The sequence below is a fragment of the Schistocerca americana genome, chromosome 2 (assembly GCF_021461395.2).
Source record: "Schistocerca americana isolate TAMUIC-IGC-003095 chromosome 2, iqSchAmer2.1, whole genome shotgun sequence".
Lineage (NCBI taxonomy): Eukaryota > Metazoa > Arthropoda > Insecta > Orthoptera > Acrididae > Schistocerca > Schistocerca americana.
In genome coordinates this window covers 211894115-211912145 of record NC_060120.1, presented here as the reverse complement: position 1 = coordinate 211912145, position 18031 = coordinate 211894115, and the positions used below count along the sequence as shown (strand labels likewise).

Sequence of the window (18031 nt, the reverse complement as noted above, 5' to 3'; positions counted from 1 at the left end):
AATATTTTTATGGAGTGGCATAGTAATGACTTACAATGTTTCATTTACTTTAACATGTTTCCTGTAGCTCGGCCCACCATGTGTCCCGATGCAGTTCTTCCCACCACATCGGCATGAATTTTGGTGACTCCCCAAAATGGGGCGGAAATGATTATTATGTCAAATTCTAAGCAGGTGCAAAAGGCTCAAAGGTAGGTAGGTAGGTGTGTGAGTGTGAGTGAGTGAGTGTGTGTGTGTGTGTGTGTGTGTGTGTGTGTGTGTGTGTGTACCATGAGATAAATAATTCAAATATCTTTAATTCAAATATCTTACTGCTTCTGTTCAGCCCACTGTGACCTGATAACACCTTTTTGTACTGGTTTTCAATTGTTCAGGTCACCCTGTGTTGCAATTGTTGTGTTGCACTCTTTTTAGCACCAAATTCTACAGCAAACACACACACACACACACACACACACACACAAACCAACCACCATTTGTTACTGCTAGCAGGCAAGAATAACTGCTGTAAGGTATGCAGCAAAATATCGCTGACAGTTTTGAGTCAATTGTTTATCTTCTTTAATAGCTATGGTTGGCGACCAGTTGTAATCACATTTCATTGCAAATTTAGCTAGAAATGGACCCATCTACTTCTGGGCTGCCAGCAACAAGTAAACAAAGATCTAGTACACCATATGCTTCTCTGTGGAACAATTCGTCCAAATGGAGCAGGCCTTCCCAAGGATATTGTGGAGAAGATTGAGAAGGGGGAAATATGTGGAGCAGAGAATGATGATGGAAACAAAATTTTTTACGGGATGGATAAGAGAGTTCTAATGATTTCAGTGGTTCCTGGATAGACTGATGTTTTAGAGGACACCAGGTAAAAGAATAGAAAAGGAGAAGTTATAATGAAACCAAAGGCTGTGCTGGAGTACAAGAAGATAAAAAAAATGGTGTTGATCTCAGTGCTCAGATGTCTTCGTATTATTCACTATTGAGAAAGGGGGGTGAAATGGTGGAGAAAAGTTACAATGAAACTTCCTCTAGGGACCTTATAGTAATTTTGAATTTTGAGAGAGTCCACTGCCTCGCATTTAGTTTGATATACTGCCTGTGCCCCTCCCGCATCAATAATGAAAGCACATACTTTGGGAAACATTGAATGATCAAGTGGCAAAACACACAATGTATCATTTGAGAGCTACAGAGGCTAGCAAGTGTGCCAGGACTTACCCCATTTCACTGCTGCAAGTGCCACGTCGTCATAACAAGCCTGTCCATAGATACAAAGTATTGCGCCAGAATCTAAGAGTGAAATTAAAAATTGAAATAGCTTTCGAGACTTAGTCATTGTATGCTTCAGTATATTAATCTTAAAATCATTAAATCTCAGAAGGATCAGATGAATAAGTTTCGCTAAATACATTCTTTAAGAAAAAAATGAATGGTGCTAAATAATGAAGCTAGAAAGCCAAAAATTGTTCAGAATGTGCAAATGTGTGTCACAATCAAAAGCTAAGAATCTCAATATGATCAGTACAATATTTTGATCAAAAGCGCTGTTTTTATGAAAACTTGAAGGCACTAAATATTAGACTCAGAAAGATGAAAATTCGCATGTAGCCTCAGTTTGATATAAAAACACTAACTATGTGACTCCATCAATATATCTCTAATAGGTAGCTGCAGGGAGACACCAAATTTCCTGAAATGAGTTATAAGAAAGATCTTTTATTGACCTTACGGAGGCACTAATACCTTCCCCAGTTCTATTATTGTATGATGAGAATGATGAGACAGGGCTTCCCACTGCCAGTTCAGTTTTGGGCACAGGGACAGTTCTAGTACAAATTCAGGAAGATGCCGAAAAGGTGACAGCTCATGCTCCCAGAGTACCCTCCCAGTCTGATAAGACCTACTTACAACTAAAAATGAGTGCCTTGCAGTTGTTTGGACCATCAATGAGTTCTGGCCATATCTTCTGTCACCAATGTGACAGACCATCATTCTCTATGTGACTGACTAGCCTGAAGAATCTATTGAGTACATTGGCGAGTTTGGTACAAAGGCTTCAGGAGTACTACATCACAGAGTTGTATAAAAACAGACACAAACACATGGATGCTTACTGCCTTTCAAGGGATCCTCTGGTGGACCATAAGCAGTGTGGACGAAATTCAGCCGCCATCGCCACATTAAATGACATTGCTGTTGAACGGAGGGACAGAAATGGTTGCTCATCATCCCAGATCAACTGCGGACAACGATCCTGAATTATTTTCTTGACGCTGCAACATCTGGCCACCCAGAATTTGTGAAGACTCTAGACCAAATCAGATGCAGGTAGCACTGGGCAGGTTTTACCAATCAGTTAGACACTGTTGAAGCCAGTGTAAGGAATGCCAGTGACAGAAGCATTTGCCGCAGTTACCTCCAGAGCATCTGGAACCAATCCCACCTGCAGCAGGACCATTCGACAGAATTGGAAGTGACCTCTGCGGAAGGTTTCAGAAGGCACCAAACTACATAAAAAATCAGTAGTGTCATATCTAAATGAGGAACTTGAAACTTTTAGCACAGCTCAGGGACATGTAGAGAAACTCTGGCTCAAGCTGAAACAGCAGTTGACCTCGCACTGGGTAGATATGTGCACAGTAGAGCAGTTCATAATGGGAAGGAACCTCTATGGTATACAGTCACTGTAAAGAAACTTCTAAAGAAACAGAGATTACTGCATAATAGGTGTAAAACGAAGCGTAAGGCTATAGATGAGAAATGCTGAATGAAACACGTTCGGCTGTCAAGAGAGCAATGGGTGATGCCTTCAATGACCACTGTAGCAGAAAATCATCAAATGACATTTTACAAAAGCCAAAGAAATTTTTGTCATATGTAAAGGCTGTTAGTGGACCAAAGGTAGTGTCCAGTCCCTAGTGAATGACACAGGAACTGAAATTGAGGGTAGCAAAACAAAATCTGAAATGCTTAACTCCATTTTCAAATGTTCCTTTACAAAGAAAAACGCAGGACAATTGTCCCAATTTAATCCATGTACCACTGAAAAGATGACTGAAATAAGTATTAGCAGAAGATGTGTTGAGAAGCAGCTGAAATCATTAAAATTTAACAAAGCTCCACGTCCTGACAGAAACCCTGTCAGATTTTCTACAGAATTTGTGGCTGAGTTAGCCCCTCTTCCAAGTATAATCTATTGTAGATCCCTGAAACAAAACACCGTGCCCAGTTCTTGAAAAGAGGCACAGGTTACACCCATCTACATGAAGGGTAGTAGAGGCAATCCACAAAACTGCCATCCAATATTCTTGACATCGATTTATTGTAGAATCTTAGAACTCATTCTGAGATCAGACATAATGAAGCATCTTGAACAGAATGACCTCCTCAATGCCAGCATGGATTTTGAAATCATTGATGATGTGAAAGCCAATTCACACTTTTCTCACATGACGTACTGAAAGCCATGTATCAAGGCACCAGATAGATGCAGTGTTTCTTGATTTCCGAAAAGCATTTGACTCAGTATCATATCTAAGTTTATTGTCAAAAGCAGATCATATTGGGTATAAAGAGAAATTTGTGACTGGATTGAGGACTTTTTAGTAGAGAGGACACAGCATGTTATTTGGATGGAATGTGATCATCAGATGTAAAAGTAATTATGGATTGCCCCAGGGAAGTGTGCTGGGACCCTTGCTGTTCACATTGTTTATTAATGACCTTGTAGACAATATTAATAGGAAAATCAGGTTTTTTGCAGAGAATGCATTTATTTAGAAGGTGTACAACTTTGCTTCGGCAATTTTTTCCCCAACATTTGAGGCTTTAATGAAACAAATTCGTTACACATCTATCATTAAAAGTATTTTCTATCGCTGGCAACTACTTTCTCCCATCTTCCGGGCAGCGTACGAATCCCATGTCGAAAAAATTGTTCAGACTTTGAAGCGATCCATGAATTGATCCAATTTGCGACTTCTTTATGAGATCGGAAGTGTTGGGCACCTAGGCCATGCACCATTGTTCTAAACAGGTGACAGTCAGAGGAAGCAATGTCTGGAGAATATGGCGGGTGGGGTAGGACTTCCCATTTTAATGTTTCCAAGTATGTTTTGACCTCTTTTGCAATGTGGGGTCAAGCATTGTCATGCTGCAAAATCACTTTATCGTGTCTCTCGCTGTATTGTGGCCGTTTATCTTTTAATGCTATGCTCAAACACATTTATTGCATTCGATAATGAGCAGCTGTGATTGTTTCACTTTGTTTTAACACGTTCTAGTACACGATGCCGAGCTGGTCCCACCAAATGCAGAGCATGATCTTGGAGCCGTGAATATTCAGTTTGGCCGTTGACGTGGAAGCATGGCCGGGATATCCCCATGATTTTTTGGGTTTAGGGTTATCATAATGAGCCCATTTTTCGTCCCTGGTCACAATTTCTGTCTCTGAAGCAACTGTTCACAAACACACAAATGCCGTTCAACGTCTCTTGGTTTCAGCTCACATGGGACCCAAGTTCCTTCTATCTGAACCAGGCCCATAGCCTTGAGACGTTTAGAAATGGCTCGCTGTGTCACTCCCACTAATCGTGCCAATTCTTCTTGAGTTTGACGTGAGTCTTCAATCAACAATGTCTCCAATTCTGCATCTTCAAAAACATTCTCTCTTCCATCACTATACCGGTCTACGACGTTAAAATCACCATTCTTGAAGCATTGAAACCACTCATGACACATTCTTTCACTAATAGCATCCTTACCATATGTACTTGAGAGCATTCAATGAGACTCAGCCGCTGCTTTCTTCATATTGAAACAAAACAGTAACACCTCCTGCAAATGACAAGAATTAGGCTCATAAACTTACATTTTCTCTCAAGAACAACCTTATGATGCAAACACAAATCGACTAATGCTTAAGTGGGGTTATGTTGACCGAGGTCCAAGCTAACTGCCTGATGTCTGCGATCTGTTTCTTTTGACCGCTACTTAACCACTGTCGCCACCTATCGGCAAACAGCGGAACCAAAGTTGTACACCGTGTGTAATGAAGTACCATCTGAGAGATGCTTCATAACTATTCAGTCAGATCTTGATAAGATTTCAACATGGTGCAATGATTGGTAACTTGCTCTAAATGTTCAGATATGTAAAATTTTGCACTTCAGAAAAAGAAAGACAATAATGTCAATGAGTCACTCTTGGAATCGGCCAACTGATACAAATACGTAGGTGTAACACTTTGTAAGGATATGAAATGGAATGGTCACACAGGTTCAGTCATGGGTGAAGCAGGTGGTAGACCTCAGTTTATCTGTACAATACTAGGGAAGTGCAATCAGCCTACAAAAGAGCTTGCTTACAAATCACTTGCGCGACCAGTTCTAGACTATTATTCAAGTATATGGGACCATACCAGATATGACTAGTAGGGGATACTGAATGCATACAGAGAAGGGCAGCATGAATTGTCACTGGTTTGTTTAATCCATGGGAGAGTATGACAGAGATACTGAAGGTACTGAAGTGGCAGATTCTTGAAGACAGATGTAAACTATCCCAAGGAAGTCCGTTAAGAAAGTTTCAAGAACCAGCTTTAAATGATTACTCTAGGGCTGTACTACTGCCCCCTACATTTTGCTCATGTAGGGATAGTAAGGATAAGATTAGGATAATTATTGCATGTCATGCACCTGACAGTGATTTGCAGAGTACAGATGTAGATGAAGACATAGACAGCAGAAATCTAAGGTTAATAGTCTGCACTGACTACCTCACCTGCTATGCTGTCACCAAAGCTGTGGAACTCGTGTAAAGTTCTTTGAAGAAGACACAATTTTGAAGCACAGAGCACCCCTGTAATGATCTCTGATCATGGAAAAGCTTTCCAGTCAGGACACACAATCTGCAGATGAATGGCCTCACAAAATGCTTTAATAAGAAGTTGGCAGATATGCTGTCGGTGTACACTGATGTCAGACAGAGAGACTGGGATACAACACTGCCCATCATGACCTTGTGCACAACACAGTGAAGTAAGACTCTACAGGATTCCCACCATTTTTTCGTTCCAAGGTCGCACGGCTGAAACAACAATGGATACAATGTTAAAATTTCAACTGGATTGTACTCAGGATGACTATGTGAAATGCTTCATCATTAAGACTGAAGAAGCAATGTAGCTGGCTCGCATTATGGACCCTGTATACCTAGAGAAAGACAGGGGGCACTATAATACCAAGCTTCAGTCACTGATATACAGCCCGGAGACATGGTATGAATTTTTTTTTTGCCTGTGCAGTAAGTGGGACTATCAGAAAAGTTACTAAAGCACTAGTTTGGCCCATATTGTATCGTTTGGGGCTTTCTGGGCATCACATATCACACTCCATCAAGGAGACAAAAGTGCTGAGACATTATTTATGTCCTTCGTATGAAGCTTTACTACAGTCGAGAGGTGTAGATCGACAGTGGGAGCTGCAAGGAAATGGAAGACCCAATCAACGATCACAAAGCTTCTATGGTATGGGCTACTGCAATGCTTATCAGAGCAAAGAGGATGTAACACACTACCGGAATATGAGGAGCCACTAGCACCACCATCCAGAGGACCAGTATGACCTATATCCAACCTGCTGTAGTTGGCTCCAACGAGGATTTCTGAAACAGTACATTACTGTCTTTCCAGTATAGGGAGCAATGCCGTGAGGTGTGTTGCCATCACTGCACTGCAGTGATTAGCATAGCTTGCTGGCCTACTGCGGGTCACTGGTTCATACCCAACCACCAACAATTACTTGTTATTTCGTATTTATCATTTATGGAAGGTTTTTGAAATCATACAATACAGGCTTTCATGGCCAGCGTCTTGTTAAAACTTCTTGGCTGAAAGGCCGCAGTTGATGTATAAAACTACATCCTAACATTTCGTCTCTGACTGTGGGAGACATCTTCTGAGGTAAAATGGCTACTACCACTAAGGCTTGCGGGGCTCTTGCATTTATAGAGAGCATAGAGGGCACCACCATACGTAATGTGATGCCCAATGTATGACTATCTATGGAGCATCATCATTCTCAGTTGTAAATAATCAATTGTCATTCTGTTGGCACAAGGTCAACATCAATATTTTATCAAATTTCAAACCTTTTTTTTCTGTTAAAATTATGATGGTGTTTATTACTCTCTATTGCTTCTCTGTACATGCATGCATGATAATGTCATGTCCTTGCTAAAATGCTCATCTCACAGAATTTTATTTTGTAGTTCCTATCCTGAAGAACAAGTTCTGCTATGGCCTGTTTTTTGGTATGTCCCAGATGACAGTTCCTTTTGTGTTCACCTATGTGCATGTTGACACTTATTTTCATAGTTCCTATATAGACTTGTCCACTACTGCATTGAATTTTATATACCCCAGGTGTTAGTAGGGGTGCCACGCATCTTTCACTGTTCTTAAATATTCATTAATCTTCTTGGTGGGTCTGAAGATCGTTTTGACCCCGTACTTGACCAAAACTTTCCCAATGGGATCCATAATTTTATTATTGAATGAGGAAATCTTTTCCAGATGGCGGCTTCTGTTGCTCAGTAGTTCCAGCTTCTTCTCTTCTTTGATGGAGTACTCAATAAATCTCCTTACTAGTGGATCCATTTTTCTTGAAGGGTTGCCATAAGTGATTTAATTCATCCTGCAAATAAACTGGCTCACAGATTTTGTTGGATCTGTCCACTACAGTTTTAATGACACGTCTCTTTGATCTATGATTCCTTGTGCAGTGTAACATACACTGATCAATAACTGCACAAGGAATCATAGATAAAAGAGAGGTGTCACTAAAACTGTGCTGGACAGAGACAACAAAATCTTTCTGTATAACTTAGGGCCCAGAGTCCTGTCCACCTATGTATTTACAGACACGTCCACAAAATTAAGTTGACCATTGCTCTCTTCCTCATCATAAACTGTATCTTTGGCTTACTACCATAGAAGACATCCAGCTCCTCTTCGCTGTGAGTCCGAACAAGAAAAGCATCATCCACGTAGCGGTACCTCTTAGTCAGTCTTTCACTGACTGAAAATTACCTCGAGCAATTAAACAGAGAACTGACTCGTGGAGATAACATCTTGGACCTACTGATAACAAACAGACCCGAACTTTTCGACTCTGTAAGCGCATAACAGGGAATCAGTGATCATAAGGCCATTGCAACATCCCTGAATATGGAAGTTAATAGGAATATAAAAAAAGGGAAGAAGGTTTATATGTTTAGCAAGAGTAATAGGAGGCAGATTTCAGACTACCCAACAGATCGAAATGAAAATTTCTGTTCCGATACTGACAATGTTGAGTGTCTATGGAAAAAGTTCAAGGCAATCGTAAAATGCGTTTCAAACAGGTACATGACGAGTAAAACTGTGAGGGATGGGAAAAACCCACCGTGGTTCAACAACAAAGTTAGAAAACTACTGCAAACGCAAAGAGAGCTTCACTGCAAATTTAAATGCAGCCAAAACCTCTCGGACAAACAGAAGCTAAACGATGTCAAAGTTAGCGTAAGGAGGTCTATGCATGAAGTGTTCAGTGAATTCGAAAGTAAAACTCTATGTACTGACTTGTCAGAAAATCCTAGGAAGTTCTGGTCTTAAGTTAGCATATCAAAACAGCATATCCAGACACTCTGGGATGATAATGGCATTGAAAAAGAGTATCACGCGTAAAGCTGAAATACTAAACACCTTTTTCCAAAGCTGTTTCACAGAGGTAGACCACACTGCAGTTCCTTCTCTAAATCCTCGCACGAACAAAAAAAATAGCTGACATTGAAATAAGTGTCCAAGAAATAGAAAAGCAACTGAAATCACTCAACAGAGGAAAGTCCACTGGACCTGACGGGATACCAATTCGATTCTATACAGAGTGCGCGAAAGAACTTGCCCCCCTTCTAACAGCAGTGTACCGCAAGTCTCTAGAGGAATGGAAGTTTCCAAATGATTGGAAAAGAGCACATGTAGTTCCAGTTTTCAAGAAGGGTCGTCGGGCAGATGCGAAAAACTATAGGCCTATATCTCTGACATCGATCTGTTGTAGAATTTTAGAACATGTTTTTTGCTCGCGTATCATGTCATTTCTGGAAACCCAGAATCTACTTTGCAGGAATCAACATGGATTCCGGAAACAGCGATCGTGTGAGACCCAACTCGCTTTATTTGTTCATGAGACCCAGAACATATTAGATACAGGCTCCCAGGTAGATGCAATTTTCCGTGACTTCCGGAAGGCGTTTGATACAGTTCCGCACTGTCGCCTGATAAACAAAGTAAGAGTCTACGGAATATCAGACCAGCTGTGTGGCTGGATTGAAGAGTTTTTAGCAAACAGAACACAGCATGTTGTTCTCAATGGAGAGGTGTCTACAGACGTTAATGTAACCCCTTGCGAGCCCCAGGGGAGTGTTATGGGACCACTGCTTTTCACAATATATGTAAATGACCTAGTAGATTGTGTCAGAAGTTCCATGCGGCTTTTCACAGATGATGCTGTAGTATACAGAGAAGTTGCAGCATTAGAAAATTGCAGCGAAATGCAGGAAGATCTGCAGCGGATAGGCACTTGGTGCAGGGAGTGGCAACTGACCCTTAATGTAGACAGATGTAATGTATTGCGAATACATAGAAAGAAGGATCCTTTATTGTATGATTATATGGTAGCAGTTACTTCTGTAAAATATCTGGGAGTATGTGTACGGAACGATTTGAAGTGGAACGATCATATAAAATTAATTGTTGGTAAGGCGGGTGCCAGGTTGAGATTCATTGGGAGAGTCCTTAGAAAATGTAGTCCATCAACAAAGGATGTGGCTTACAAAACACTCGTTCAACCTACACTCGAGTATTGCTCATCAGTGTGGGATCCGTACCAGGTCGGGTTGACAGAGGAGATAGAGAAGGTCCAAAGAAGAGCGGTGCGTTTCGTCACCGGGTTATTTGGTAAATGTGATAGCATTACGGAGATGTTTAGGAAACTCAAGTGGCAGACTTTGCAAGAGAGGCGCTCTGCATCGCGGTGTAGCTTGCTGTCCAGGTTTCGAGAGGGTGTGTTTCTGGATGAGGTATCGAATATATCGCTTCCCCCCTACTTATACCACCCGAGGAGATCACGAATGTAAAATTAGAGAGATTCAAGCACGCACGGAGGCTTTCCAGCAGTCGTTCTTCCCGCGAACCATACGCGAGTGGAACAGGAAAGGGAGGTAATGACAGTGGCACGTAAAGTGCCCTCCGCCACACACCTTTGGGTGGCTTGCGGAGTATAAATGTAGATGTAGATGTGTGCAGCACCCACTGTTCGATGAACTCCATAAATAAATTGGCAACAGCTGGACTAAGAGGGTTGCCTATAGTCACCCCTTCAATTTGTTCATAAAATTCACAGCCGTACTGGAAATAATTTGTGGTAATGTAGTGTCTAAATAAAGCCACTACGTCAGTTGGAAAAATATCTGTTGTGTATGAAATAGATGTATATGTAGAAGTAGTGTGATCAAAAAGTTCACTAATCTTCTTCTTGTAATTTTTGTTTGTCATCAAAACTGTGGTATTACATTTGTCAGCTATAAGTATATTGATGCTCTTACCTGCACTGATCTCCCTTAGCACTTCCCTTTCTGCTTGAGACAAATTACTGTTAGGTGGCTTCGTTTGGGTAATATTCTGGCTGTTTCTGTCCTAATTTCATCAGCAGATTATGGTGATAACAGACGGATTCCTGCCTCCACATTTCCTATAATGTCCTCAGTGGGAACCTTTAGAGCAGGGGCGGGCAAACGTTACACGTGGCTCGTGAGCGCAAAGCGCTGCACGTGTGCTGCTCGCGTGCAGTCGTTGACTGGGGCAGTGGCGACAGCCGGCAGGTTGCGGTAGTGTAGTACCAGGCTAAGCTGCGGACGTTGATGCGAAGCGACCACTACGTAGTGAACGTTGTATTTCAAGAACCGGAAAATGCAGAGTGAGTCAAGGAAACGGAGAAGTGGAGATTTGCTATCTTTTAAAAAGGAATGGGAGAATCATTTTTTCTTCGTGCAAAACCGTGATAATTCAAAATGTTTAATATGTGGCAGCATTCTCGCTGGCCAGCGGAAGTTTAGTATTGAACGCCATTATAACAAATTTCACAAGGACGAGTACAATTTATTGTCGGATTCTGAGTGGACTGAGCTTAAGAAGCGCGATCTGACGATATGAGATGAATCTGATGTAAGTTGCTGTTGTCACGAGAGATCTGTGACTTTCTTTCGTCATGTCTGTCATCTAACTGATTTAACATTTTATGGAGCACTGTTTTCAATTTTTCAGGACGACAACAATCATAGCCCAGCGGTACGTGCAAGTTATAAGATTGCGCTTAATATAGCGAGAGCTGGAAAACCATATGCTGAAGGTGAGTTTATAAAGGAGTGCATGAATGACACTGCTGATTTACTTTGCCCACTGAATGCAAATCAGTTTCGAGCTATCACTCTTTCTCGGCGGGCTGTAAGTCGTAGTACAAGTGCCATGGCAGGTGACGTTTACCGTCAATTAAGGAGTGCAGTGCAGGAGTTTATTGCTTTTTCCATCGCACTTGATGAGGCCACAGATATTTCAGACACCGCGCATTTAGTGATTTGTGTCTGCGGCATGGACACTGCTCTGCACATAACACAGGATTTTTTAGATATGATATCTTTAAAAAGCACGACCACTGGCGCGGACATCCTAAAAGCCGTCGAAGAAGCTGTCGATTCAGCTGGATTAAACTGGGAACGTTTGGTGTCAGTGACACCAATGAAAGGGGAGCAAATGGGATTTGTTGGATTACTAAGACAAAAGCTACAGCGTACAGAAGAATCATTGTACAGCATCCTCTGCATTTTGCACCAAGAAGTACTCTGTGCAAAAGCAGCAAAACTGGGGGACGTCATGCAAGTGGTTATTCGGACAGTTAATTATTTGAAATCCCACGGGCTTACACATAGACAGTTTCACACATATTTAGCTGAAATTGAGGAAGAGTACGGTGACATACCATACCACAGTGAAGACCGCTGGCTTAGCCGCGATAAAGTACTAAAAAGATTTTTTGAGCTGAGAATACCAATAAATCAGTTTTTAAAGGACAAAAGAAGGTACGATCCCAAGTTAAAAGATCCAGAGTGGGTTGCCGACCTTGCATTTTTAGTGGACATTATCGGACACATGAATGCATTGAACACAAGTTTGCAAGGAGAAAATCAGCTAATTTGTGAAATGGCTGAAAAGGTACAAGCTTTCACTAGCAAGCTTGAGCTGTGGGAACGACAGCTCTCGTCAGGGAACGCAATGCATTTCTCTACTCTGTCTACTGTGCAAGAAAAGAATTGCAAAGAATATGTTTCCGTACTTAGTGCAATAAAATAGGAATTTCTCGAGTGATTTGGGGATATATGATATTTATCCCAAGCTTTTGAATGGTTCTCGAGACCATTTGCTGTTTCTGTAGATGATATTCATCCCAATTTGCAAATGGAATTAACAGATCTACAGTGTAATTATCGTCGGAGAGACAAGTTCATTTTTGGCAAGTCGTGTAATGGACTTTTACCACGACTTTTCACAGCAAGAGTTTCCTCATCTCCATTGTGAAGCGGTGAAGATAATGCCAATGTTTGGCTCGATATACATTTGTGAGAGTTTTTTTTTCTGTTATGAAAATTAATAAGTCTCAGTTAAGAACAAACATCGCCCTTAGCGGCGCGTCTTAATCAAGTTGTGCATTCCTAGGAAAATTTTATAATGTACAAATATATTTTTATCTTTAACGTGAGCACTGTTGCTCTAAACCATTTCATAACTATTTACTCTACGTAATGTAAAATTTTTTTACTTCTGATGAAGGCTGCCTTAGAGCAGTTGAAACCTAGGTAAAGTTGAAAATTTTTACCTGCTCAGCCGAAAAGCTGAATTTTCAAGTAATATTATAAATTTCGTCTACGGTTGCTGCATTATCGGCCATGTTCAAAATTGCACACTAAAATACTTTGTTTGGAAAATTCAGGTTTGAATATGTGATACCTGTGACTGGTACCGCCCACAACAAAAAATTTGCTCGTCAGTATTCACTTTGCTCTCTCTTTATGCTTGGCTGCATGTTGATTTCACCCCCTATTTCTCATCTTTCAAATTTTTTTCAAAAAGAACTTTTGAGTTGCTAAGATATTCAACACTGTTCATTAACTGCCCCTTGTTATGTTGATTGTTGACCAAGCAATTACAACAATATAATGTAATAATAAGAAATTTCAACATATGACTGAAAGCACTTCAGGAACTGCTGACTTTCTACACTATGCAGTTCTAAAAGAGAGTGAACTTATTTATTTTAAATATTAGCTCAAAGTTAAAAAATATTCACAGTTGAGAAGTTCTGACAGAATGTAAATACTCCAGGAGTAAAGGTGACCACTCACCAAACAGCAGAGACATTGAGTTGTTGACAGGCACACACAAAACAGAAAGAAAACTTGTTAGCTTTTGGAATGAATTCTTTCTTGAGATAGAATACACACATCCTGTCTTGAGCTAGAGTAGGTGTACACACACGCGCGCACACACACACACACACACACACACACACACACACACACACAGGTATATTCAGCTCTTCCTGGAGAAATTATGAACATCTTTGAAATAACAGTTTGTATAATAAAACCATAGTAAACGCTAGACTACCCTTTCCTAATTCAGTATGCTAGAGAACAAAGGAACCACTTACTAAACGTTTGGTTATAAAGGCTGCCACGTCTTGCATTATTTGCCTTCCTGGAGTCACAGAATAGTTAGACGTGAAGATCAACCAAGGAGGTAATCGTGTTACAATACTGGAAGACAAAATTTCATATTTAAGTAAAAGAACAGTACCAGGAAAGATGAGATTTCTCAATATTAGTTCACATTAGTTTTGTAGGCAGCAATTATGCAATTACTCATCCCTAAAGTTTTCCTTGGTAACAGGAGCTACAGGTCACAATACGTCGATACACACATATAAGAATTCCTTAACTGTTTGACTGTATGAGAGTGTGCTGTGCCATACAGCAAACATTATTCTTAAACAGTTTATATGTCACAAACCTGTGTCACTGTTTTTACACTTTACAATATGCAACTTTTAATGGCTGGGATCTCTACTTAAATTCTTTGTAAACACAAACAGTCAAGCAGTGTAACAATTATTAATTTAAGTCAGCCCCATCCAGATGAAGTTTTGAAGTACAATGCTGGAAGTGTGAAATGTTATTAACTACATTGCGTTTCATCCTAAATTTGTACACATGAACAACTGAGTTGACCTTTCAGGTGAAAACCAGAAATGTGTAGGAAACAAAGGAAAGGAGGAGGATTAGGGTTGAACATTATAGTGACAACAGCAGCTTCAGTGACCGACCACAGGATCGAACTGGACAAGAATGGGTGTAGGAATGAAGTCGTGTCCTTTTCAATGGAACTGCTGAAGCACTTGCCCTAAAATGCTTATGGAAACCATGGAGCAGAATAAAGTTAAAAATTATAATGGTTGACAGCATCCACACAAACAGTTACAAGAACTGTAGCTATGGTTATTTTCTAAACTAGATTTTAATACAATATTTGCTCTAGGCATCCAATGACAGGTCACTATACTTTAGCTGCATTACCTGCAAATGCGATTATCCTCTGTGGGCTTTTGGTTGGCCCACTGTTGCAACAGCCATGATGACCCAATATTAGCTGCATTTGTTTCAATGACGTAAGTTAACACTAATACAAGATCAGATTCCAGAGATGCATCAGTGAAAGTTATTGCTGCATTGAATAAATTGGGAAGGGTGTCTTTGTCTGGAGGAGAGCACCTCATTATTAGCCTCTGCTGACGACACCCTGCAGATTCACTTTCAGTAGCCGTGTCAGCTTCTGCTTGTAGCCACTCATTCAGTGTCATCTGTGAATGATGAATGTGTTTAAGTCCTGTGCTATGAGTAAAAAACTTTTTATTTCAACTGATGACAAGAAAATACTGATTAAGTTCCATGTGCAGCCACGTTCCAGAGGTAGTGGTTGTCACTGAAGTAATTGTAGTGCATAGCAGTTGATCATGGTTATGTTCAAGCAAGATGATTCATAGAACAGCCACTGTATGTTTGGTATAATGGTCTTATACGCAGTCTGGAGGATGAATTGTACCAATACCTCACAATAGAATTCACTTGGCAGCATGGACCTAGCTGAGGTGGGGTGGCATTTGTGGCTCAACAATACAGACAGCTGTGTTGTAGGTGCAACCATAATGGAGGGGTATCTGTGGAGAGGCCAGTCTAACCTATGGTTCCTGAAAAGGAGCTGTAGGAGGCATCAACCTAGATGACTGACTGATGTAGTGTTGTACATTGGCCAAACTGACCTTGTCCTGGTATTGCAAACAGATGAAAGTAAGGGAAATTACAGCCCTTGTTCTTCCTGAGGAAATGCAACTCTATTGGTGTGCAAGAATATATGAGACAGTTGAAATAACCTCAGACTTAAAGAAGAATTTAATAATTCCAATTCCAAAGAAGGCAGGTGCTGACAGGTGTGAATGCAACTGAACCATCAATTTAATAATTCATGGTTGCAAAACATGACACAAATTATATGCAGAAAAGTGGGAAAACTGGTAGGAGCTGACATAGGGGACAATCAGTTTGGTTTCTGGAGAAAGGTGGGAGCACTTAGGAAAATACTGACCGTATGACTTACCTTAACAGATAGGTTAAAGAATGGCAAACCTGTTTTTAGAGTATTTGTAAATTTAGAAAAAGCTTTTGACAATGCTGACTGGAATATACTCTTTGAAATTCTGGAGGTAATAGGGGCCGGCCGCGGTGGTCTAGCGGTTCTGGTGCTGCAGTCCGGAACCGCAGGACTGCTACGGTCGCAGGTTCGAATCCTGCCTCGGGCATGGGTGTGTGTGATGTCCTTAGGTTAGTTAGGTTTAAGTAGTTCTAAGTTCTAGGGGACTTATGACCTAAGATGTTGAGTCCCATAGTGCTCAGAGCCATTTGAACCATTTTGAGGTAATAGGGATAAAATACAGGAAGCAAAGAGTTATTTACAACTTGTACAGAAACCACACGGCAGTTGTAACAATTAAAAGGACATAAGGGGAAGCAGTAGCTGAGAAGGAAGTGAGGCAGGGTTGCAGCTTATCCCTGATGTTATTTAATCTGCACAGTGAACAAGCAATAAAGGAAATCACGGATAAATTGGGAAAATAAATTGAAGTTCACTGAGAAGAAATAAAAGCATTGAGATTTGCCAGTGATATTGCAATTCTTTTGAACACAGCAAAGGACTTGGAAAAGCAGCTGAATGGGATGGATAGTGTCTTGAAATAAAGTTATACAATGGAAATAAACATAAGAAAGACATAAATATGGAATTCAGTTAATTAAATCAGGTGGTGCTGAGAGAATTACATTAGGAAATGAGATACTGAAAGTAGTGGGTGAGTTTTGTTATTTGTGGAGCAAATTAACTGATGATGTTGAAAGCACAGAGGAATAAAATGTCAACTGACCATAGCACAAAAAGCATTTATGAAAAAGAGGAATTTGTTAACATCTAAAATAAATGTAAGTGTTAAGAAGTCTTTTTGAAAGGTATTAGTCTGGTGTGTAGCTCGCATGAAAGTGAAAAGTGGACGATGAGCATCTCAGACAAGAAGAGAATAGTAGTTTATGAAAAAGTGTGCTACAGAACACTAAAGACTTTGATTGAATAGTTAATGAGAAGGTCACTGAACTGAACTGAGGAAAAAGGAAACTAATGGCACAACTTGACTAAAGAAGGGATCAGTTGATAGGTTACATCCGGAGGCATGAAGGAAAATGTGGGAGGTAAAAAAAATGGATAGGGAGACCAATACAGTAAGCAGATTCAGAAGGATGTATGTTGTAGTAGGTATTCAGAGATAGAAGTTTGCACAGGAAAGACTAAAATGGATAATTGCATCAATCATTTTTGGTGCTAAAGATCACAACAACAACAACAACAACAACAGTGAATGCCATGTGGTTGCTTCTTAGGTGGTAGTAATGTTTTTAATGTACTTTGGAATAGCATCACAGAATCTGAGAAGAAATGCAAACATAATGGAACATATCATACAAATCTTGTTTCTTTTTGTCGGTGTTCTCTACAGCATGTTACAAAGTGAAAATTTGAGATAACTGTACCTATCTGACAGAAATGTGAAGTAGCACCAAAAATCTGGGTCCTTGCTGATGATGACTGTCCAGCAAAATAAAGAGAGTCTAGGCTGTGTGCGAAACTATGGTGTGCATCTCCCCTACTGCACGCTTCAGGGAAGAAAAGTAACTAGAGGTTAATATGGCAGAGTAAATCTTGCCAAGTTTCTTGAAAGAATCCAGGAAAAGTAGCCAAAGCAGGACTATATAGCAACTTCTTCCACCATACCAACATGTATTCGTATATGTACAAACATTTCTTGAGGGATCCATAAGTCATGCACTTCTATGTACATTGTTCAATAGATATATGGTGTCAAATGAAAACATGATTTATTTTCTCCCCGAAACTGAATTAAGCCATCAATGGGTTACTATTCAAAGACCTCAAAGGCCATTGTGTGTGCCTTAGACGTTTTTTGGAACAATCTTCCTATGAGGCATATTTTGGAATGTTTACCAAGTAGAGTGCACTGATGCATATGCCAGTACGATGATACAGTGAAGACATCAAGGTAAGTTTTTCGAAAGTAGAAAATTGCCTTATTTTTGCAATACTTTCTGAATGATTTTATGAATATATGTAAAATTTTATGATACAGTCACATAAAAAAGGAACCAAAGTAACATCTTTAATGAAATGCAGCTGACCTGTTAGAAACAAACATCTCATGTTATGAAATGTCTACTTGGAAGTCCACAATTGCTGTTGCATTGCATTTTCCTTTAGCAAGGAAAGTTA

The 18031-nt window shown here is 40.2% G+C and overlaps 1 protein-coding gene across 5 annotated transcripts in view; it reads right to left on the bottom strand.

Annotated features, from left to right (window-relative positions):
* Positions 1-18031, bottom strand: part of LOC124595023 (Fanconi anemia group A protein-like) — a 230631-nt gene that overhangs the window by 38616 nt on the left and 173984 nt on the right. For all 5 annotated transcript variants that reach the window (XM_047133578.1, XM_047133575.1, XM_047133577.1 and 2 more), the window contains exons 20-21: positions 14722-15005; positions 13800-13905 (exon numbers count right to left, since the gene is read on the bottom strand). In XM_047133578.1, coding sequence (XP_046989534.1) covers positions 13800-13905; positions 14722-15005 — 390 coding nt within the window. The remainder of the gene's footprint in view (positions 1-13799; positions 13906-14721; positions 15006-18031) is intronic.